The sequence below is a fragment of the Fringilla coelebs genome (genome assembly GCF_963513975.1).
Source record: "Fringilla coelebs genome assembly, chromosome: 1".
Classification (NCBI taxonomy): domain Eukaryota; kingdom Metazoa; phylum Chordata; class Aves; order Passeriformes; family Fringillidae; genus Fringilla; species Fringilla coelebs.
The window spans coordinates 107,577,741-107,602,507 of NC_140028.1; the positions used below are offsets into that span (position 1 = coordinate 107,577,741).

At 44.8% G+C, this 24,767-nt stretch overlaps 2 protein-coding genes across 2 annotated transcripts in view; both read right to left on the minus strand.

Annotated features, from left to right (window-relative positions):
- The window catches only part of SACM1L (SAC1 like phosphatidylinositide phosphatase), a 28,946-nt gene extending 22,931 nt beyond the window's left edge, over positions 1-6,015 (minus strand). Inside the window, exon 1 of the mRNA XM_084204496.1 lies at positions 5,846-6,015. Within this exon, the coding sequence (XP_084060622.1) occupies positions 5,846-5,904 (59 nt within the window). The 5' untranslated portion in view covers positions 5,905-6,015. The remainder of the gene's footprint in view (positions 1-5,845) is intronic.
- A 1,136-nt stretch (positions 6,016-7,151) lies between these two features.
- Positions 7,152-24,767, minus strand: part of LIMD1 (LIM domain containing 1) — a 32,876-nt gene continuing 15,260 nt past the window's right edge. The window contains exons 3-8 of the mRNA XM_084222891.1: positions 18,055-18,122; positions 16,764-16,826; positions 15,274-15,404; positions 14,086-14,137; positions 13,334-13,402; positions 7,152-12,360 (exon numbers count right to left, since the gene is read on the minus strand). Coding sequence (XP_084079017.1) covers positions 12,223-12,360; positions 13,334-13,402; positions 14,086-14,137; positions 15,274-15,404; positions 16,764-16,826; positions 18,055-18,122 — 521 coding nt within the window. The 3' untranslated portion in view covers positions 7,152-12,222. The remainder of the gene's footprint in view (positions 12,361-13,333; positions 13,403-14,085; positions 14,138-15,273; positions 15,405-16,763; positions 16,827-18,054; positions 18,123-24,767) is intronic.

Genomic DNA, 24,767 nt, shown 5'->3' on the forward strand with positions numbered 1-24,767 from the left:
GGATATACCATTTAAGATGCAGTCAGAAACCTACTGCTAACTGGCAGGAGGCAGCAGGACATTTTTTTCCGCAAGAGAAAGCTGCAGCTTATTGGTTTAGCTGAATACTCATCCTTCTCTGGGATGCCAGTTGACACACAAGATTCCAGCTAAAACAACAACTGGGAAGAGACTCAATGAAGTTTAACACTGGATCTGTTGTGCCATTAACACAGATGCTTATGGCCTCTTACTCATCTGAGCATCTCAAGCAAAGTAAGTTGAAAAAACACATTAACTTATCACGTCATAAAGTGTTGAGAACTACAGTTTAAGTTTTTGAATACTCTGCATGAAGAGCACAACACAGACAAGACATCTATACTGACTGCAGAGAGCGCAAAAAGCATTTCCATCCATGATAATATTTTTAAAAGCTGCTCCTTACATTATAAAGTGCAACACGACCACGACACTATTACAGTCTCAGAACAGAGATTCACATGCATTTTGGTTAAAGCCTGTTTTTCACCAAATCTCAAATAATTGTCATATAACAAATGCTTTCTTTATCACATGCAAGAATAACAATTTCTCCCTGAAGAACAAGAAGTCTTTTATCTCAACATTTCCAAACTGAAAACAGAGAGAATTAGGGCTGCAACTGCAAATGATGCTGGTCTCTCAATGTGTGTCATATGGCCTGCTTTGCTAGATCACATCCCAGCATTTCTCTCTCTCAAATCCTAGACCATGCTATTTCCTACCACTACCATTGCTTTTAACAACGTTATCATCTTCATTTCCTTTTACACAATGTCTATAGTTTAAGCAAAACTAGAAATTAAAGTTTCACATTTATTCAAAGTCCTCTTCCCATGGTTCCCCCCAGGACCAAATTTGGTGACAAAAGCATCATGGAGAATGTAAGGCAAGTCATCCCTGATTTCAGCTCAATGGTCAATGGACGAAAAAGGCTTCAGCAGCTTGCAGCAGTCTGAAACAGAAATGATGACTCTTGACTGAGAAGGGCATCAGGGGTAACAGGAAATGAAGTTCCCAATCTACAAAGTTGACAGAACCTGAACAAATATTACACTCTTGGGGTCATCTTTAAAAACTGCATTAAATAAAGCTGTGCAACACAAACTGGAAAGCCTAAGGCCCTGCAAGATATTGGATTTGTGCTTCAGAAGAAGTGGGATAATTAGTGCTCTACAAAATATTCAACAGAAAGATGATTCACTTAGTCCTTGCCTCATTTATTCAACATTTTCTAAAATATAGTTGAGGAAGAGGCCAAGACTCCAAGCAGTTCCAGCCCAAGTGCTGATTTACAACTTCACCAATTACCAGAACTAGCTAGTAGTCTCATTCACACTTAAACTAACTTTTCTGTCATAAAATTGCTAGAGTCAAGATGATTTCCTCTCACTTGTCTTTCAGAAAGGAAACTGATGAACACTGCATGCAAGAATAGGTTCATCTCCAAACTGTACTTACCAGCAAGCCTGTATGTCTATCACAAGTTTAGACAGCACACATGCTAATTTTAATTATCTGACAGGGAGATAGTAAATGGTGAAGAAAGGATCATTCACAACTAGAAACTGCATATTCATTCTATTCTTTTAATGAAATAAGGATAGATGAAAGTCCAAGTGACAGTATTGTAAAAAAAATAATCAGGAAAGCAGTATTTTGTAGAAGCCCACCATGTCTGTAGTTCTGCTTAGAACTGGTTTTCATACACTCATCCACATTCTGGTTTTGTATAAGCTTCACATGTGACAGTGGAGCCTGCCTTCTCCTCAGCCACATTGTCACTGCTGTCTAGAACCTTACAACACATCAAGAGCTCTTACCACCTTGCTTCATCACCATCTTGCTTCCCTTAGAACTTAACAGCATGTTAAATTTTCACAAAATTTGAGTAATTCTATTTCCTTTTTTTTAATTAAAGAAATACTAACCACCATTATAATGAGCTATTTCTCAGTACTGCTAAAGAAAAAAGGATGTGATAAGTGCAAATATTTTACATTTTTACTATAACTCACATTACTCAAGAGAGGAAGTATTGAAGAACTGCAATAACCAAATTCCCATTTCAAATATTACTGAAGGTGACTTGAATTTCATTTTGATAGTTTTCTGCAACTGAAACTGTGTAGATTGATGCAAGAGATAATGCAACTCGGTAGATTTCATTCCTACAATTCAAAGTTGCAGGGAAACGTATTGATTCCTAACATAACAGAAATATATATTAAAAAGAAAAACAACCAAAAAAGAACAAACCACTGCTTGCTTACATCAAGTGTAAAGTCAGACTCATTTACAGTTGTGAGATAGTATTTCTTTTGTTTATGTATTTGTTGTGAAGTTTCACTTCCTTAATTACGTTATAAAGCAGCACTGTGTATCATACAGATGATGCACAGTTGCATCCCACATTTTAATTAGGCTGATCTTACACACAGGAATATTCCTGTGCTCAGATACAGCATGAAAGAGGACCCAGCATGCTCTAATGGCCACTAAAGATAGTACTTCACTCAATATCACTTAAGCCTTCTAGGCCTCAACAGCCAAATCCTTACTTCAGTAATTGATTATTTCACCATAAATACTTAACATTGCTCTAATGCAGGAAACTCTTTGATGTCAGCCCCTGAATACTGTAATATAGCAACCCAGAAGCACACCCTGTACTGCACAGAGATGCATTTAGGATCTTGAGCACAGCAAACTGCTCTGCAGTGAGATACAAGATGTTAGTTTATGCAGAGTCCCAACAGCATGTTAAGTAACAGAGCTAACACACTGGTGGTTTCAGCACTCCAGAGATACCAGATTTTCTAGGTGAGCAGGTGTGCTAATTATAAGTCTCCCATAAATATTACTCCTTGAGCAGAAACAGCTCAAGGAATTGGAACATCTCCCATACAGCAGTAGTTGTTGCAGGGAGAAAAACCCCAGGACTTAGAAAACTAATGGAAATACCATTTAAAAACAACAAAGAAAAGACATGTATTAAAGGCCTAGCTACATAGTATCTATTTCCACTGAAGTTTCACTCTAGATGAAAATAATTTACAGCATAAGTTAATGTCCTGCTCAACCAACATCCCTGAGCTTTACCATGACAGCTACTTAGATGGAACAGGAAGAAAGGGATTTGTAGCTGCTCTTTCTGGAAGTGTTACTCAAACCCAAATGCCCTTTTAGACCTCTCCCCAAACACACAGTGGAAGGCACTGTGTTCAAGTGCAGTGGCTACCAAAGACTGACAAGTACTTTCACAAAGCATGTGAGGCAACATAACTATGGGCAGGAAGAGTTAAATCTGAAACACAGCTAGTGTCATGGACCCACAGGATACTGAGAAGGCTATCAGCAAGATAAGTCTTCATCCAAGCACAAAGAACAAAAAAAGTGATTTTAACTGAGCCAAAACAACAGTCAGAATTTTCTCTATTCTGCAGATACCTTTAACAATCAGTTTTATGTATTAACTGGACTGGCAACTCCACTGCCCGTTGTGGATGCAATACCTGCAATAGCTGTTTGAATTTTACAACTTATTCCTGAGGCTACCAGAATAAGTTAATTAAATATAGCAATGCCAGAGGTGACAACTATGGATAGCAGTTTTCAGGTTCATAGTTTTGCCAATAACTGTTGGTGTAACTCAGTAAGTTCCATAAGCAGCACAAATGCCAGACATCAGCACTTTTACTGTTACCACCTGAACTTGACTGATGACACTGGTCAAAGCACAAAGGGTGTGAACCACTGCTTTTGATAAGGTGGAGAATACATGGGGCTTGTTTTGAGAGCTAGATGTACAGAAAGGGGCCCTGCAGAGCATGGCAATCAGGGAAGCAGACTACCCAGAAAAAAAAGTACAGTTGCAGAATCTGACCTTATCATCTTGAGAGTGAGTAATCAGTTAAAAATCCAAACCCAAACACTGCCATCACTGAATCCCCAAACTGAAGTCTAGCCTGGATTTTTCATGAGAATAGTCTCCTTTGACCTTGACAAGCTGGTAGGTTTGACTCATCACCCAAGTTATGGCCCTTTATCTTCGAATGCTTGGTAGAAAGGCTGCAGCCATTATCACAGTTTGTTGTAATGACAAGAAAAGAAAATAAGCTCATTTTTCAGAGCACAAAACAATCCTGTTTTCATGTTGATGAAAAAACTCATGTTAAACTACATCTGAGACAGCCTTGTTCTAAAAAGATCAAAGCTTACTTTTAGCCAAGATTAAACTTTGAATGAGAGAATTCTTTACTAACCTGTATCCAGAAAACTGCTTTTACCTGAAAAAATTCTTATTAAGAACAACTGAGCACTACAAGTCACACAACTGCTACTCACACAACTCACCTTTGCTCCTCTGCAGCCAAAAACATAACAAGATCAGTGTAAAGAAAGACAAATACTGCTAGGCCGACAATAGGAGGGAAAAAAAAAAAAAAAGAAAGCTTTCTGCCATCACTGATGATGACGATACTCTTCAGCAACACTCAACTATCTTCAGGGTGGGTGTACCCTCACATACCTACCTAATCAAAATAAGAAGCCTGGTGACTTTGAAACACATAACAGCAGTATGGCAAACTGTTTATACAGACCTGCAAAAGATCTGTTTGCTCTGAATCCAAAAGATGACTGTCAAATGAAATTTAACAGAGCATAAAGTACAGTTAAATCAGGCTTAAGAGTCACTTTCAGATATTGCTGCCTGAAAATGGCATTGGTAACTCAATGATGGAGTTTCCAGCTACTGTTTAGAGGTCAAAAGCCTGGGAATGCCTTTAGGACACACAAAGACACTTCACTTTTGGCTTCAGACAGTCATGAACAGCCACGTGCTCAGAGCAATATCCTCGGGAGTTTGAACCGGTGTGAGGGTTTATAATGGAGATGCCTCTTGCAGTGTTAACTTTGCACTGCTTTCGGTTATGCAACTTCTGCTGCTGTATTAAAGGCAGCAAATAAACATCTGGCACACACACACGTTCAAAGGGTTACAGTCTCCCCACAAAAAAATTTTGTTTTAATAATAGAATTACACAGGGTAGTTAGAAGAATTTATCTTCTAACTATGGAAAAGTCACAGCCGGCACTACACAATAGAGTCCCGAAAGTTCAAAGCCCTCAAAGTTCAGTCATCGACTGGCATCAAAGCCATCACACACCACAAAAAAAGCCCGTGTGTGTCACGAGAGAGCGATGGACAGGCACGCCTAGGGAACCTTCTGCTGGCAAGCGGCGCTGCACACCCACAGCCTTACAGCAGTGGCCGAGCCCCTACAGCAGCAGGAAGGCAGAATCACAGAGCTGTCAGGGCTGGAAGGCACCTCCGGAGATCACCTGGCCCAACGCCCCTGCCCAGGCAGGGTCACCCAGAGCAGGTGACACAGGAACGCGGCCAGGTGGGTCTGGAATGGCTCCAGAGACGGAGCCTCCACAAGCAGCAGGCAGCCAAGCTCCTCACGCCAAGGGAAGCCCCGCAGGCAATGACCTCCCGGACACGCGGGAGGGCAGCGAGACAGACACGGGAGCCGCCCGCCCGCAGCGCTGTGGGATGGACGGCGACAGGGGACCCGTGTCCGCGGCCAAAGTCCTCCCTCCTCGTCCTCCTCCCGCACGCAGCCGCCGCCTCAGGCCAAGCCCTTCGCGGTCACCCGGGTGAGCGAGGGGGCCGAGATGGGCAGAGGACAGACCGGAGGAGGGCAGGGGACAGCAGGGGACGGGTGACCGTCGCTCCACGGGCGGCTCCTCCCTTCCCTTTCCCTCCTCTTCGGCAGGTGCTAGAGCCGCGCCACCCCCGTCCCAGCGGGTCACTCACAGCTTCAGGCTGGCGTAGGCCGCCGCTGCCGTGGTTCCCACCGGTGCCGCCGTCGCCATCCGTCCCCTCGGGCTGTCCCCGGCCGCCGGCTCCGCTCCGACCCGGCCGCTCCCTCCCTGCCCGACTGACGCGTCCCTGGGCCGGAGCGACGGGGTCCCGCTCGGGACAAACCTCCGCGGGCGCGCTGGCGAGCCTAGGGCGGGGCGCCGCCTATGGCAGGAGTGGGCGGGGCCAGGCGAACTCGCCGGTGCCACCATTGGCTGAGGCAGCGCGAGAGAATTATGGTGAAGTGCGCGGGGGCAGGCTTGAGATTCCGAGCAGGGCCAGTGGCGCAATGGATAACGCGTCTGACTACGGATCAGAAGATTCTAGGTTCGACTCCTGGCTGGCTCGGCTGCTCCTTTTTCACCGCGTCTCACATTTTTCTTTTTTTTATTTTGTGCTTTGCTGAAGATGCTGCCTACAGGTCCCCCCACTTCTGTACGTGACCACCGCTGCCACTTTCTTGCCCCTAATGTGGGGGTCTCCAAGCCTCCCAGGGTTGGGTGGTTTTACAGGGCTTCCTGACCCTGGCAGCCCCCCAGCTCAGGCACAGCTGCTGTCCACCGGGCTACCCCTGCTGATCCTGCAGGCTATGGGGTTTGGCAAGGAGCAAACCTGGGGCATCTCCTGGCCAGCTTTCCACCGGATCCAGCTCTCTGGGTGTCATGCCCCAGGTTTGGGCAGCTTCTTGCCCCAAGGACGGGGAACTATAATTAGTTATCCCTATGTATTTGCTTCATTTTAGCTGACAGCTCCAAGCTGCTGCCGTGCTGCTTGGCCACCCTCCACTCTTCGGGCGTGAGGCGTCTGGTAGCTGATAGCAGGGGCACCATGGGAACACAGGAATACCACCCAAAACTCTCAAGGAACCCATCCCCACCAATGCTGCAAAGGAGATTCCCATGCTGGGGTCAGAGCCTGCTCCCACATGCAGCACATCCCTCTCCAGATCCTCAGCCTGGGACCTGTGCTTCCCCAGAAGGATGCCAGAGCAGGACAGCCTCCAATAGAGCTGCAGCAAATACCAGCTGCCTGCAAAGGACTGGAAATTCCCAGTGAACCCCACTGAGGTGGCTCTCCCCACCCTCAGCCACTGAGGTGGGGGGACAGGAGTAAGGAAGAGGTTGGGAAACCATCATTTCACAGCATAGCTCCCACCACCACGGACTCTGGGCAATGACAGTCATTGTAAGTTTAGGAAAGACTTGACTCTGAGTATTGCTTAAGATACTGTCTTTAATCACTGAAATCACAACAGGCCAGTGGCTTTGTTCTGCTACCGGTCTCCATTCTTTATAAATACTTAACAGCACAGAAGAAAAGAGGGCTGTGTTCACAGGAGGCTAAGGTTAGTTATACCAGCACAAATCCTAAAATACTCTCTCCTGGAGCCGAGCTTTGAAGGAAATATAAAATAACTAGTACCATTCAGTATCGTTAGGCAGGCTCTGGATTTGCTCTCTGGGTCCAGAAAGGCAGAGCCTGGGGGGTGTGCCTGGGTCCCTGCCTGGCTGTGCTCCGCAGACCTGCTGCGTGGGGAGGAGGGTTGGGCTGGCCGCTGCAGCCCAGTCATCCCTACACCAGGGCCGCAGGGCATTCCTGCCTTTACGGGACTCTTTGCCGTGGATCTGCACATGGGGACAGTTTCTTCCCATCTCCAGGTGTGCCTGAGTGGGTTGCAGATGCATTGCCACACCAACTTCTGGCTGCCCTGGAAGAAGCAGGGTAAGGATTTTTATTGCTCAGGAAAGCTTTGCTTCTCCGTAGGAAAAGGGTGGGTGAGCAGTTCCAAGCTCTCTCTGGACTCGTGACAGGAAGATGTCTGCTTCAGTGAGGACAGCCAGAGCCACTGCAGCCAGCGAGCAGCAGGACACAGAAATGGAAAAGAAAAATGAACACATAAATGCTGTGCCATGATGAGAGATGCAAAGCCCCTCCCAGCTTCTCCCAGTGGCACTCACAGGATGGGGGAAAGGACGTGTATCTGGTCATGGCCCTTCCCTGCCTGCAGGTACTGACTCCAGGGGTACTGCCCAGTGATGAAGCCTGGGTCAACCTGGCATGAATGTAATGCACAGAAAGTTGCTTAAAAGGCACCTACAAGCACTTGGCATGGGCACAGTGGTGAGAAAGGCAGGTGTGGCACGGGCAGCACCTGCCACACATTATGGGCATGGACATAACTGCACAGAGCACCCCAAGAAAGAGCACGTAGCAAGTGGTCAAAGCCCACAGGGGATTTTTTTTCAAAAAAAAACATAATCCTTTCTTTAGAATGGCCAGCCAGACCCATGCCAGCTCTTGGAAGCCCAGTTTCCCCCTTCCAAGGCTGCCACATCACACCTGATTGCTGATGAAACTCCATCATTAACAGACTAAGCGGCTATTCATTTTGTAGTAAAAAGATCTACAAAAAGCCTCCAAAAAACCATTTAAATCTTGAAAGACTGGGAAAACGTTTTAAAAGCCCCCAAAAGAAATTCAGAAACTAAGAGCCACAGATCTTTTCAAATGCTCCTTACCAGAGTGTTAGAAACTGCTGTTCCCTATGTTTTAACATCAGGGCAGTTTCCCAAATCGCTTTGATCACAGGTGCTTCTTACACTTGAAATTACAAAAAAATGTCTGCTGCTTCTGTAGCTGGGGCTTTCCCCCGGCTCTTATGCAAAAATCCCTATTTAAATGAGTTTCTGTGTTTTAAGCAATAGAAATTTAACAGCATGATCTGAATGAAAAAATCTTTTAAGCTCTGATTCCTGAAAGCAGGCTTCAGGGAATTCACTTGAATAACTATTTGCATGAGAGTTACTCATTAACAGCACAATGGGACTTCCAAGGATCCCTTACTTTAAAGCTAGTCAGAAGAACTTGCTGGGGGAGGAACCAAGACTAACTTTTCATAGCATGTTTTCATAGCTTCTTAATACATTAAAAGGCAACAAAATTCATGTGAACAGCAAAACTCAATGTATATCAGCCAGGAGATAAGTGGAATTTAACATGTTTTTTGAAATTCTTCTGAAGAGGACACAAAGTGTCACATCTCCAGCTCCAGAGCTCTTTCTCCCTTTGGGGGAGCTGCCTGAAGGCAGGCAGGGAGGGCTTGCAGCTCCACAGAGGCCTGGTGGAGGGTCGGGAGGAGGAGAAGGTTCCCCCCTGTGCAGGATGCCCCTGCCTCCCCCTGTGCCAGACACACTGTCAGGCAGCTGCAGAGCTGGGGAGAAGCTGGGGAAAATCACCAGGGACTCAGATACTCACAACCTGGGAGAAATAATACTGAGCTTAAAGGAATTCAAACTCCCAGAGATAGAAGCAGTGCCAGTTAGCACACACAGGGGTGCAGGATAGCGCAGTTGATGTTTTAGCTTCAAAACCACAAGCTCACAGGCTCCTTTTTCGAGAGCTTCACACTGTCACTTCCAGCTCTTTGTAAATACAGGAAAGGAGAGTGCTAGCATTTAATAATTTATAGGGGACCTTAAAACTGAAAGTAGGGCAGCCTTCATTTCCCCAGTGCTGAGGGATACAGGATGGCTGACAGAGTAAGAAGACACTATGTGGGAGCAGAGGCCAAACTCTCTGGCGATGCAACGCTGCCCTTGAGGCTTTCCATGAAGGAAAATTATCCTTCTTCCCATTCCCTTCTCTCCTGCTTATTCTGAGGTTTTGGGGAAGGCTGCAAGGCTGAGACAGAAGTTTAAACTGCAGTTTAAAAACAAAATACCAGTCCCACTAGTGTTTTCAGATCTTTACAAAATGAAGGCCAAAAAATGTGCACAAAGGCTTGATTTAAAAAATCAAGAGGTAGCAAAAGCATGAACTACATAGTAGCTGGTCTTTCAGAGGCAGCAACAGATGACCAAGGCTGGTGTTTCCAGCTCACTTCAAAAAAACACTGGTATCTCGTTGCCTTCACTGCCAAAAGCAGCCCAGGGCACAGAACCACCTGCCCAGGACTATTTGAATTATTTACTAGGAATTGTGAGCTGGTGTTATTTTGCACCTCAGTCCCTTCAGACAGTCCTGAGATCACAGTCACACCTGAACACCCCCTTCCTGCTCCAGCCTAGCTGTGCTGTAGGACATAAGCTGATGGGGTGCACTGGGGTGAGAGCACTATGGGATCTGCCCTGGCTGTTGTTGCCCTTGATCCATCCTGCTTGGATGCAGCACTACTTACATTTTGTGTCAGCTCCCATCCCCTTACTAACCAGCATTTGGAGGCTAAATTTAAGGCTCTAGGAGGGCTCAGATATTTGGGGTCAATTTTATCTCCTCTAAAATCATAGGTAAAACTCTCAGAAGAGATATTTCACAGTGCTATTATGCCCTCCCTTGAGCTTTCAGTCACTCACTGAAGGCATTCATGTCCCCAGGAAAAATGGTGCCGCAGAGCCAAGCTACACCAAAGCTCTGGATGGCTTCCAGGCAGGACCAGCCTCCAGCCCCGAGCTGCCATCCCCATCCTGAAGAGCAGTGGAAACAGGCAGAGGCACCTGCAGCTGGATGGGGCAGAGGGCTGGATGGTCCATTGGCACTATGAAACTCCATGCCAGGCCCACCAAGCTCCTGAGGCTGGGGCAGTTTCACATTTCAGCCAAGGGAAGATGATTTACTAGCACAGGCAGAGACAGGCAACTTGCTCCTACCTGACACCTGTGCTGCTCCAGATGGGCACATGTTGCTGTCTGACTACATCAAGTGGAGTTCAAGCTACATCCGTGCTATTGGAAAAGAGGTTTGGTTGAACTGTAATGGGTTTTCAGCATGGGAACATTTTGGAAGTCCCAGTGCCACGGCTCAGCTAATTTATTGTCATTTCCACACTGAAAAGATCTTCAAGAATGTCATCCCATCCTTTGCCAGTCAGAACCAAATTTACATCTTCAGCATAGATACATGAGGATTTAACTAATTTTCCACTCAAAGAAAGAGCAGTTAAGATCCCCAACTGCATCTGAGGTTTTAAATTAAGAACTTTTTGTTAAACAAAAGTACCAATACATGAGGGGCTGCACGGCTTTGGTAGGTACAGAACATGCACTGCAGGCACACCTATCATAAATGTAACACATACAGGGGAAACAGATTTCTTTGACTATAAAGCAGGGAGCGGGGGAGTGGGAGGGTCAAGAAAAGAAACAATTTGCCTTCCTACTTTCTCAGCAGAAGGGAAAGTAAGGGCCAAAGTCTCTAACCCCTTGCTCAGATAAGCTGTTATTATTCATAGGAGCAAATCTGTTTATGCCAACATACTCATCTGAGTTCAGGTTGTGGAGCTGGGCTCTAAATCCCTGCATGACAAAGCCTTCATAACAATCTCAAGTTCACTCCCCAAGCTCTGAATAAGCACCACTATTAAATGGCTTTGTGCTGGGTAAACACCATGAAAAGGAATAGCCAGGCTGAGGGCTGAGCTGTGAGGACAAACTGGAAAACTCAGGCAACTGTCTGTGTATGGAGAGCTTTTTTCCAAAGCAAGCTCTGCAAGCAAGAATGAGGGTGGATTTCCCCCATGTTCACACTTTCAGCATCCCGCCTTTCCTTTCCAAATATGATCCACTATTCAGACTCTGACACAGCAGACTGGCCCCTATGTGTCATGCTGACACACAAGCCTGGGCCCCAAGTCATTGCAGTAGCTTAGCCTAGCTTGTTACAGTTTTTTGTCCTGTTTGAAATGGGATGTTGGCCTCCAGTTGCCAGACAGCATTGCCTGGTTTTTGCTTGGAGAGTTGGTACTCTTACAGCCAGACTTGATACTGGAGTTCAGGGAATTAACTGAAAGGTCTGAGTGTGCCATTTTGCACAGACTCCTTTCTTTTCTTTTCCTAAAGAATTAATAAAAAAAGAGAGTGTCTAAAAAGCTGGTACTAATAGGTTGGTGTCCTTCAGAGAACCTGATGAAATGTGCTTTCAGGAAACAGTAGACTGATGGGATGTCCCCAGCTGGCAGGCAGGCATGCAAGCCAGCCTCTGGCTTTTTAATTGTGCATGGCACGATCTGAGTTCATAGGCACGAGAGCAAATTGTGCTTTCACTGAAGAATCTTCCAAAATGAGGCCAGAGAAATCTCCAGGCAGCAGAAAAAGACATGTAAAAGTAAACTGATCGGTTTAGGTGACATGCCACATTCTTGGTCAAGTAGACATGGTTTGATGCAGCTGAAACCCACAAGCATACAAACTTGGTGAATCCAGCAAAAATCTCTCATATCCTTTGACAGGAACATTGCTGCCTGGCAAAAAACATGCACAGGAAATCAGCTGAAGGTGGGGAGAGGGGGATCACGTAACAACTCTTCTGTCCTGGCTTTCCAACGCTGGCCACGCTGACTAGTAGTGGTGCTGGTAGGCAGCTGCTGGGGTTGTGCCATTCTCTATGTGCTTCAGGTGACAGGAGTGACAAAGCAAATGTTCATCCAGTGGGTAGCAGCGATGTCCGTCTTCATCGTTCAGTTCCATCCCACAGTCCTGCAAAGAGAGGCCGTGCAAATTATTAGAGCTCGCGCTCATCTCCCAGTGTCAGCTGGGGTCTGGCTTCAAGAAAAGTCATTTTGTGACAAGGACAGACAACGCCAAGCTAACAGCTCCTTCCTAATAGGTCCAGCATGTACCATAAGAAGAAAAACATCTGACATTTTGATGGGCAGCCTTGTACAAATTTGTTTAAAGCAGTTTTATTGAATAAGCTTCATCTTGTGGTAAGGTGCAACCCTCTGTATTTTAAATATGCTTGTGTCTCCTTACACTGTCAGGTAAGATTCACCTCTTCACATTACAGTTGTACTGATGTGAAATCAGATTGTGGAGTCAGGGCCTCTTTTCACTGCATTATAAGCACAGTGAGAAAAAACAACTATTTATTTTAATTCTCAGTGCAGAAGTATGGCGGCTTTATGAGAAACCCTGCACAGAGTACATGGTTTTTAAGAGCTGGCATCTCCTGGAATTTTTTCCTGTGCAGCCACATCCTTTCTCCAGCCTCAAAGATACATTCATTTCCCATGAGAGTGAAGGTAACTTACACCCCACAGGATCAGCCACCACCTTAGCATTTTTCAACAATCGGACTTGGAAATCAGATACACTGATGTGATCTGGGGCTCAAGGGTTCTGGAAGGCAGCAATAGACCTTACTAAGTCACCATGTTTCCTGCATTAACAAATAAACTGCCAAGTTTGAAAAGCAATAATTAACTTGTTGTCCATAGCTTTACGGATGGCAAATGAAATTAGAAACACATTGCTGCAAAACTTTTGTCCTCAATCTGGAAACTTCTCAGTCACTGACAGAAAGGGCCTCACACTGCTGCTGTAGGTGTGAGAGCTGAGGTTTGAATTGCTCAGCCACTGCTGCTGTAAGGCAGGAGATTTATTTCCATCCTAAAAATAAGAGCAGTTATGACTATTAAGCGCCCTCTCCCTGAGAAAGCTGCTGACCTACCTCGCAGTGATAACATTCCACATGGTAATCCTTGTCCATGGACACAACCCGAATGGTCTCATCAGACCCCTGTGAGCATTTGAGCAAAGCAGAAATTACAAAGGATTACAGCAGGATCAGACACATGCACTCTGTAGATTACTTCATGCAATAAAATGAATGTTGAGGAAATGCATTTGGGCAGCTGGATGGAGACCACAAATAAATCCTGCCACTTGCAGTTATTTTTACAGTAAAGCTTCATTGACTGACTGCAGATATCCTCTAAATTGTGATACAAGAAGTGCAAAAATGTTCTCTGTTTAACAGTAACATCTATCACAAATCACAAATTAATGACTTGGTTATTTCAATAGACCACATTTTTCAGTATTGTAAATTAGTTTTGCCTAAGATTCATCTCCAAGTATTAAAATGTGTTAGTCCCAGAGTGGTCACACAGAGGACATTCATGAGTACCACCAGCATCCATTGACAGTAAGGAAAATTCTCCTGAACATAAAACTAGCAGCAGCATAATCCTGCAGGAGATGAAAAAAGCAGCCTGGCAGAGGAGGAATAAGCTTCATCAGTGAACAAAAGAAGGGTCACATCTCAAGAACAGTACATAGCTTAGACCAAAGGGTTGCACTCTGGAGGAAGCAACCATCTTTCCCCATCCAGAAGCACATTTGTTTTGACACATGGTCAAGTGTGAAAAACAAAGGCCTGACACTCCTCCCGCAAGGGGATACGGAATAAAAGGCTCTCACCTCAGAGGGCAGAATGGGAAGTCCACATGCTGCACACTTTGGAGCTAAAACTCTGGAAGAGCAATGAGAAATTGAAGGCAAGTTACGGATCAACATAAAAAGAGAGGTCTGTATGTTTTCAGTGATAACATGAAAAGTTGCAGCTGTAAATTACTTATCTACAGGGAAGCTCTGCATCCTGAGATCATAAATTCATTTAAGCACTTATTTTAAGTAATGCTTGGCACACGTTGCTCAATCAGGCAAAAAGAGACTTTATATTTTACACTTAGTGCCAGAAAAAATACAAAATTTCCCAATACAATTCTTGGCTGCTACTGAGAAATTAGGAAAAGAAAATGAGGAGGAACTGAGCAGGACTGTCCCCACAAAAATACATTAAAAGAAGTGGCAGCCTCTGGGCAGAAAACTTCTGGGAAAATACCACATGACTGCACAGCTTCTTAAGGCCTTATAACACAATAATTAATTAAATTAAATTGCAAGGAAATATTAATTATTTCTGAAGAATGATGGCATACAAGGGCACTAAGCTTGGCAACAGGATTGTAACAACTCTAGTCTTGGCACAACACTGAAGAGTTCCAAGGGCTGCCTGAGCAACACTTAATACTCTCCCTGCTCAGAAAATGGAGCAAGGACCAAAGCAAGCCAAAAGGACAGACAAAATGTGCGCAGCTCTAATACCATAACTACCAGCCAAGAGCACAGCCATTTTATTTTACTGTCTAAATAAGAAGTGATTTTTAAAGTGGATTTATGAGTTGTTTAATTTAGAACTGGCTAGAAGTTTTGCTTTGCAGATCCAGTGGCAGTTCTTTAAAAGTCAAATTCAGCCCTTCAACTGCTCAAAAAGGAAATCACATTGATTTCCACAGGCATTCACAGGCTTACCTTAACACAGGCTAATTTTGTACATCACCGAACACCTCAGGAGCACTATTTCTCACTCCCTCTGCTTTGCAGAAGGGGCAGAGAACCTCTGAAGCCCAGAGGTTATTTGCCTTCATCAGTTACACAAGAGTCAACAGCTGGATAAGAGGAGAGAGGAGGAATTTCTAGGGTCTAGCCTCATCCTCAAAACTTCTAACCCTGTCTCTATTTTACTAATCTGCACTTCTAACTAGCTGAAAAGCTAAATTAGAGGCTTGCTGCTTGGAACATCACTGCTGTTTATTTTGGCCTTACTTGTGGTAATCTCTGACACAGTAGATTTTGTTTTCAGAGTCTACAGTGAATGGCACACCGTCCAGACACTCGTTGCAGATGACGCATCGGAAGCAGCCTGGATGATATGATTTCCCTAGAGCCTGCAGGATCTGCAACAGAGCAAGAGAAAAGAAAAATACACATGAAGATCAAATAAAGGTGAAAATAGTAAACACACAGCTTTACATGAGATAATGCTGCATGCTCATCAGCAGGTCTGTGTCTTTTTTCCCCCATCTCATCTGAAAAATCAGTTAACAAGGATGGAAAGGGCAGCTGGAATCAATACATAGCACCTGGCTCTAGAGATACTAATTATAAGCATGGGTACGAAAACAATTTAGAGACTCAGTCAAGGTGTTTAGCATGACAAAGGATAGAAGTGACAGAATTTAAAGGAAAGAAAATAATTTCTGAAGTCAACAAGTAGAGAATACTTAGCAAGATCACAAGGCAAGATGTACCAGCCGAACAAAGGAAATACACTTTTATATTCTCCACGAGAAGTTGAAACTAGTATTATTGCTAGGTTTTCATAATTCCTTACATACTGAAGGGATTTGTACTCGCTCACCTGGCTTTCTAATTAGCACAGACTGTGGAAACACAGCACAGACTGTGCTGAACTCAAAGCTGCAATTCACTACCTGGAATACCATGGTCCGTCAGTAGAAGGATCACACTTCTGAGTAGGGAACAGCTTCCAATTGTAATGCTTTCCAGTGTAAGCAGGCAAACAAAGATAATTAATGATAGGCATTAGAAAATGTTGGGAGGCATGCTGTGAACTAGAAATTCCTAATTTCTTTGCCTCAGCTGTAGTCTTACACCACCAGTTATACCAGTCTCCCTCTGAACTTCCTGTAAGTGAATGCTGACCCCCTGAGTGTTCCCCACCCCATGCACATCTGGAATGGATGGTAGCTGCTGCAGGCTAATCCTGCTTCACAGATCTAAACTGAGGTCTGGATCACACACCTGGGGTCAAACCTGCTCCCCAGAGTATCAGTACCCACAAAAAGCAACGAGAAAGTGACTTAATGCAGGAATACACATGGGAAGCCACAGCTTGACTGCAGGAAAGAGAGGCTGAGAGAGCTGCACTGATGCCTCACAGCAAGGGAACACTGCAGAGCCACGACACTGCTGAGTAGGAAGCATCAACAGGATTACAAATATACTGTCCAGAGAAGTCCAAAACAGGGATGAAAGACCTGGAGGCTCTGCTTTTCAACACCCACTGAAAACAGGCAGAGCAGTGTCTCTGCATGACGTACACTAGGGTGCCAGATTAACTTCCTTGAAAAAATCAACAAAAGGCTCAGTGGATTTTCCTTCTGATACCAGTCTTGCACTAGGCAAACTACCAGATGATAACAGACAGCATTGGATATGAATATATTTTGCTTTTGATGCATTCTTGTAAAAAAACTGTGGGAGTTTTTTCTCCTAAAGCAATTATCACTTACCATGTCCATTATCAAATGACCACAAATGAAACACCTGTCAGCCGACTGCTGGAAACCAGAATACTGCAAGGACAGAAAAGAATTCGCTTAAAATTTCACAAGGCCACTCAAGCGTAAACAACAGTGTACTGTGGAGTGTTATTTGCATATTTGTTATTGGTCCTTTTTCTGTGCTCCTTAGACAGAAAAACTAAATTTTCCAATGCTTTTTTCGTTATATAAAGGTGTGGATGTGTTTCTGAATGCCCAGGTTTAGAAAGTGTACAAGTTCCTGTAACTTCCAAGTCCAAAATTTAACTTTAATTTAAAGTATAAAAATAAATACCATAAATGCATATGCAAATAAGGCAGTTACTAGTAAGACTTATTTACATGCTTATTTGACCACATAAATCTACAAGACAAGAACCTACTTGTGTTTATCACATACTTATGTTGCAGTATATACAGTATATATACAGGCCTGGAAAGCCAAATTTTTCTTTGGTTAGATGGTTATAATTCTGTTGAAGATTCTGTAAGGTCAGTGGTATTGTTCCAGTTCCCTGGTACGATAGCAATCAAGCCTGGCCCACTACAACTTTTCTGCTGTTTTTCCTGAGATCTGTTGATAAGGGACTGAAATATTTTAGGTGCATTTAATGAAATATTTTAGGTGCATTTAATCCTTTATTTTTATCCTTTGTAGAATATACTGAGGAGAACAAAGAAGATGGCTGTACCTCTCTCTGGCAGAAATCACTAGGATTCACCAATAAGTAAGCAAATATAATTTTTTCAAATATCAAGGAAGGGCTCATGTACCAGAACTCAGGGGCAGAAGGGTGTATGGATTTTTATCTGCACCAGCCAAGGAGAGGACTGTGGGTTTGCTTCATGCTTAGGTACACTCACACAAAATCTATTGATGGCAACAGAAAGATACCCATTAAGATATCCATTATGTGAAAAAGTAAATTCACCCCTTGATTCCTCTGTAGCTGTGAATTTCACTCCTGCCTTCTCAGCACGGTCACAGAGACATTGCTTTGAAGGAGCCATCACAATAGGTTATGGCTTCAGCAAGGGGTCTGTGCCACAAAAACAGGGCCTCTCACTCAATTACCTCCAGCACAACATGTGGGCAGCCACCATGGCTGGGGCTGGTCCTGGGAAAATGTTGGAGCAGAAGGGCCAGGCAGGATGCTGGACCAGAAGTGTGTGAAACACAGTTAATGCTGACAGGCAGAAAGGCTGTGAGTCTGCTGGCGACACTGAGATGTCTCATCACAAGAGTTAACTGGGTGCTTACCAGGAAGTCTTCTTCACAGAACACCTTTCCATTGACAAAATAAAAGGCTTTTCCTCTCAGCTTTCGACCTAAGGATAAAAACACAGAAATAAGAAAAAGATCAGAAGAGAGTAAGGAGAAAATGTGATCAAAACCTGGCTGCTGAGAAGCAAACAACAATCAAGATATCCAAGGACAGATGTCACACAGCTGGAAAAGAGCACCTAACCCGAGCATGGGTCTTCCCAGACTCCAGCCTGCCAAACTCTCTTCCACTGGTGGTTGCTGATGAATGCCAGTTGGTGGATCTGGACATAAGTCCCACCTTTGGGTAGCAAGCAGGAGCTTTGCAAGCCCGTACCACCTCCTGGCAGATTACCATGTGTCGTAACCCTGGGAAGAGTGAGGGAGGATGCACTGACTCATGCTGGAAAACACCCAAGGAAAGGAGCAAGGAGGAAAGTAGAAAGGGCATACAGAGAGTGACCTACACTTGACTTAATTCCTCAAAATGTCACGACCTTACTGTTTTGCTATGAGCAGCAGCTGCCTGACGAGGCACTGCAATACCCAAGCACTTGCTCTGCCCCAGCAGAGCGCAACACCAGAGCACCCAACAAGCTTCTCTGCTACCTACCAGCACATTTGTTACTGCAGCTGCCAACAAAAAGCTTTGAAACTATTAAAAAAAATAAGTCCAAATGTCATAATCAAGACAAGATGACAAAGTTTTCCTAAGAAAGGACTCTACATATGGAGAGGATTTGTATTTACTTCAGCTTTCGTGTTTATGCCTCCCATTCACCGTCTGTTTTCAGTTCCATGTGATCATGGCAATGTTTGCTCACACTGCTACCCCTCCTAAACTTCTCCCAAGAAAAAAGGGGTAGGTTTTGTTTGTTTATAAAAAGCTGCTCCTACCTCTTTGCCGCCTGGGTTCCCTACTGAGTCCAGGGTTTGAAATGCAAGCCTGGCACTGGAATGGGTCTGCACTGGAGCCCCAAGCATGTGCCAGGAGACAGAGCCCAGGGGAGGGGGAGCAGCACTGTCTGGGCACAGCTGGAGTAGGACCTGCTGCAGGCTGGTTTTGGACACCTACCAGGCACTGCTGGAAGGAAATTGGGTCTGAGACACTGGGGCCCATGACATGTCCTGCGTGACATGCTGAATGTGGCCAGTATAATTAAAAAAGTGATCATCAGCTGCTTGGGTGTATAGACGTGAACATCACACGGGACTGGACTGGACTGGGGGTCACCTTATGGTACGCACCTACCTGGCAGCCTTCAGTGAGGAACCACGCTGGCTGCAAGGCTTTAGGGAAAGGAGGAAGCAAAGTAAACCCAAGAAACAAGTGGGTTTTCAAGAAACAAGAGTTACAGTCCTCTGCATACGCCAGAGGGCACCCTCAGGCCGGGAAACAACTCCTGCTGCCAATTTCTTCCTCTGCTGTTCTCAGCTTCTCCCGGCCCACTTTAGGGATGGACTGCTCCCAGTGTCTCTTCGAGGTGAAGAAGCACTTTCTCATCATACAATTGGGAAGGCAAGATGCAGGAAAAGCTCACTTCCCCAAGATGCACGGGGAACTGTCCCGGTGGAGCACCTACCAAAATGGAGATGCTCCAGGGAAGCTCCAAAGTTTTGCCAGTGACTTGAGCCAGAGCAACATTTCATCAGTAGCCCTTAGTGCCCAGTGCATGTCTCAGGCAGCGGGGCAGGTGGAGGACAGGGCAGTGTGTTTGGAACAAGCCCCGGTTTGTATGTGCAGGAACTTTGGGGTTAAACTGTGGGCATTGCTCCGCTCTGTGTTTACTGGACCAGTGTAGGAGCCAAAAGCACATGGCCCCATCACTGTCCCCCATTCGCTTCAAATCCCTCCTAGGGACCGCCACATAACCTGAAGGTCAGAGATGACCCAGGGCACCAGCCCATCCTTGCATCAATGCAGACATTGGACAGGGCATGGAAGAAAACCTGACAATCCTGAAAGAGTCCCACTTTGATTTTTCTCATCCACCCTATGTTGCCAAGGTTGCTGAAACCAAAACAGGACCCAGAGTTCAAAATAGAAAGTATCTAATCTGGGACATATAATCTTTGTGATTTATAACCCAGGGTGTGTATTAGCATGATAACCCCACCTGTGTGTCTGCCTGTCCACAGGTAAGCCTGGCATACTCACCAGCAGCTCTAGAATCACAGTTTCTGAGGAGGGACAGGAGAGGCATGGGAACACCTGAGATTTTCATCACCTTTGTCAAGGGTGGTCCTAAGCAAGTTAACAACAAGCCTAATGCAGCAAGAAGTACTCTTGAAAATCTTCCACTGATTGAAATGCAACACTGGGATTTGGCACTCCCAAAAATGAAGAACAAACAAAACCATTTGACTCTGGTTTTAAATTACATGGTAGCAAGGGCTTCAGTTCAGCGCAATGGGCAGGTGCCCAAGTGACTTTCCACCTGCATGCAGTGTGTCTCCTAAAAGACAAGCTGACAGTCGTGAGGAAAAACATACACATGGGGCCATGCAATGAGAAACACTTCTCTGGATGAAGGCCTGGTGCATGAGCAGCAGACATTCCAACAGAAGGGATGAGGTTTGGATCACTGCCACAATGCCATTCTTCCATGGTGACAAAAAAAGCATTTACCAGCCATTCTGCACCCAGTGTATTTTTAACACGGTGACATTAGCAGGTTAAGATTGATGGCAACAGACCTTCAGTGAAGGTGCCACAGCCAGCATGCAATGTCTGGGCTTCTGCTGTAAGCTCATTCAGCAGAGAGATAAACCCTTTGTAAAGGATTTATAACTTGGCCATTGGCATTACATGAATCCCTGAAGAGTTGCTGACATCAAGAGCACTTTGAGGCAGGACAGGGATGATTTAATTACTTTTGTTAGGGAAGAGGTAAGCATTTTAACTATTTTTAGTTCTCCATGACTTTCTTTAGGCTCCTGGCAGAAACGTAAAAGGAAATTAGCATAAACCATGAGTAACCAACCACGTGCTCCGGCAGCCACTGTGGGAGTGGTTCATGCAAACACAGCCCATTTCTTCCCTGCTGCTCTCAACTTCTCCCTGCACGCTTCTGGGATGGACTGCTCCCAGTGTCTCTTTGAGATGAGGAAGCACTTTCTCATCATACAATTGGGAAGGCAAGATGCAGGAAAAGCTCACTTCCGAGGTTGTGCTGGGGACTGTCCCAGAGGAACTGGGAAATGTATGTCCTTGCTGCAGCCACACCAGTAAAAGGAACAGCACTGGGACTGCCCCACAGTGCAGAGCAGGGTGGCTGTGACTTCTGTCCCTGCACTGAGCTCCCTGCCATGGGACAGTGCCTTGAACTAAACCAGTCCCTTTCAAAAGTGATGCTCCTGACTGTGCCTGCAGAGGCTGGCACAGGTTTCATTTGAGCATGGAGATGCTGTTTTACTTTCACCAAAAAGAAAGACTGAGAAGTTAAATGGCATATAAGGAATCACATATTGATAACTGCCTATTTTCAACATGTATCATGATGAAATATCCTTTGACAAACCTAGGAATATTTAAGGGGTGGTTTGCTGCTTTCAGGATCAATTGTTCTAATACATGCCTTATGCTGCTGGCTCCTGACTGTATTTCACTTTCACTTCACCCTGAATTTAGCTGATCTCACACCTGAAAAGATTCAGACAATTAAAATTCTCTGGCATTTCAACTTTACTGTCTTCACTTTTTTTACAAGGTATCTTGTTCATCTTTAGACAGGAAGTTTAAGCCCTGAGCTTTTATGTATTGCTCATCCCTCACATGTCTGTCTAGTCTGTTTAGCTGTGGGACCTTTAGGATGACCTTGAGGTAATTTCAGCACCAATTTAAAAATATTTCAAGCTTAGTCACTTTGTGATAAAATAAACACACTTTGCACACTTTGCTTAGCAGCTGATAATAGGCATAACATCAGGCTGCACTCCCAGGATGCTTTTGTCAACTGTTTTCTTAAATGATGGCTCTCTCCTTTTGAAGACCACGCAGAGAATTTAACCAGGGACTTGAAATGTCCCTGGCAAGGAGGATCCTGGGAGATGCATCATTTGCTTGCTGCGGATTTGGACTTTCTCTTTTGAAATTGCTTTTCCATTATTTATTAAAAACAATGGGGTCACAAACCCATGTTCAAAGACAAGAGATAGCTTGTCAATGCATACAATGGAACAGGGCCATGTCTGGATCCCAGGGCTCTATGGAGATACACAACCAGGATTCCTGCATTGCTGGAGAGGCAGTGTGCGGGCTTCACTTACCACTTATCTAAGCACCATGGAACTCCCTGTGGTATCTGCACAGCAGATGGGCAAAAATCACTGCTGACTGGCAGGTTCTCCTGGGTCCCTTCCACACTGACAGCCCTGGGCCTCTGCCATTACAAAAAACAGTGCTTTTTCAAGTGCCACAGCTGTAAAATAAATTTGAATATGTGATTACTGATGGCACATTAAATTCAGCCAGCACATGTGTTTTGGGAGCCCTCCGTGGACACTCTGCTGACAGGCAGTATGGTGTCCTACCATGTGCAGCAGACAGGGTCAGGCATCAGGCAGCTCTGCTTAATTCCTGACATCTGTCCCATTTCTCTTGGCCACCATTAAAGCTGGATGCAGCACACGGGCTGACACAGAAGCGTCAATATTTCCAGTCTGCTCTAGAACTGAGCCTCCATGAAAGGGTCACTTCAATGACTATACATTTCCAAATCAGGCAAATGGCAGATATCCCAGGACAGACCAAAGTCTTGCTGAAACCATGGGCAGGAGGATAGGATATCTGCAAGAAGAAACTGTGCTGCAACACAGTAACTCTATTACCACCTAAGATGTTCAGTCTCTTTCAACTACACAGTTGTATGCTCTGTGCTCTCACCATACATTTGAGGCAGTAGGGAAAAAACCAAACAAACTCAAGCAAAAGACCTGGCAGGTTTTTTTTGCTGTTAAAAAAGTGTTGCTTTATTCCTCAAAACTCTCAGGAAATTATCTGATGCCTGATAGCCAAAAACATGGGGACGTAAGAAAGGTCAGCTGCCTCTAATGGCAACACAACCACAGGTGAGGGCGGAAATGGATCCCCAGCACCCGACACAACTGAGCAAAACCACAGCACCCCACACAACTGAGCAACATCTCTCCTTTGCCATCAGGCAAACCACTGCAAAAAGATAATAATGAGTTCTTAATTTTAGGGAAACCCCTAGAAGTATCAAAATTCAGAGGTAAAATACAGTCACCCTGGGACAAAGCAGTGCTTTTGATCCAGACAGTCCCTGCTCAGGAACTGGTTTTCATCCCAGTGCTCAGCCACTCTGCATCACTCTGGAGATGGCTACCCAGCTCCCCAAAATGCACCAAAACCAGGTGGCTGTCAAGAGCTGGCCTCCCACCCTGTCACCCAGTGACTCATTGAAACACAGAGCCTCAAAGGAGGAAGGAGGGGGAGGCAATCTCTGTGACCTCGGTGAATTAACTGCATGCTGAAACAACATGAGAAAGCAATTTTTAAATTTCTCTGGTTATGGAAAGGGCCTCATTACTTAACTGAGACACTACTCAGAAAATTAGTCACAGTATCATTAAAACATTGTAAGAAACCCACTAAAATCTTTACAGCACAAATTGATCCTATGCCTGTTCTTTACAGAAAACAGTGCTTCGAAGATGACATTATAAAACAGAAAGACTAGAAGGACTAGCAATTTATACCGCAAAAGATTTCAACCTTTTTTTCCTCCTCACGTTGTCCTAATGATTTCAGACTTTCAGCCAGCACTAAAATACATGCAATTGACTGAAACCACTATTACACTGGTAAATCCCTGACTGCATCCATCCCCTTGTGGAGCTGAACATCTGCACCTTTCCATCAAGGACAGCTACTGAGGACACCTGATCCATGCCAAAGCCCCTCCAGTTCAGGCCTCATATCACTACTGCCCTGAAATCTGGCCAGGAGAGGAACAAGCACTATCACCTTACTGTAAAAGCTACCCTGGCTTTTCTCATCCATAGCAAGCACTTCCTGTGACAAACTACAGGATTTTTCACCAGTGAGCTGAGACTGAAGACAGAAAGTCAGAAAGAACATAACAGCCATTTAGACTGAAGCAGAAAAATGCACTGATGAATTGCCTGTCCCCTAAACTGTAAATCCAAGCACACCTGAATCTTTTCTGACATGATTTTTGCTAAAAAATTATATTGTTTACTATGCAGACTCTATAATTTTATGATAATTTTACTGAAGGGATGCTGAGGGTAGATTACTGGCAATGCCTTGCACTCTCAGCTCTGAAGATCTGCACATTTCTCAGCGAGTTGATTGGTGTGGTGGGTTTTAATCCAATTACAGGCACTAAGTTCTGCCTCCACTAGAAGAGATTGCAGTTTCTGCAACTGAAGATAACCATACACATACATGTGGCTGTGGAGAAATCCACTTGGCAAGGCTTACTATCCTGCTGTCTGGGATTAAGTGACATGGGCAGAAAAAGGTCACTTTCTGCTTGTAAAATTATTTAACTGTGCCAATAAAAACCATGGCCTTCTTTTTCCAGGAGTTACATACCAATACAAGACATGTTTATTCCACATAATTAGCCCAAAGACACCAAGAGCTGCATTGCTTTAAGCAGCTATGTTTCATAATGACTGCAGCAAGACTAATTAGCCCAAGCAGAGGGTTACGCTTGCAG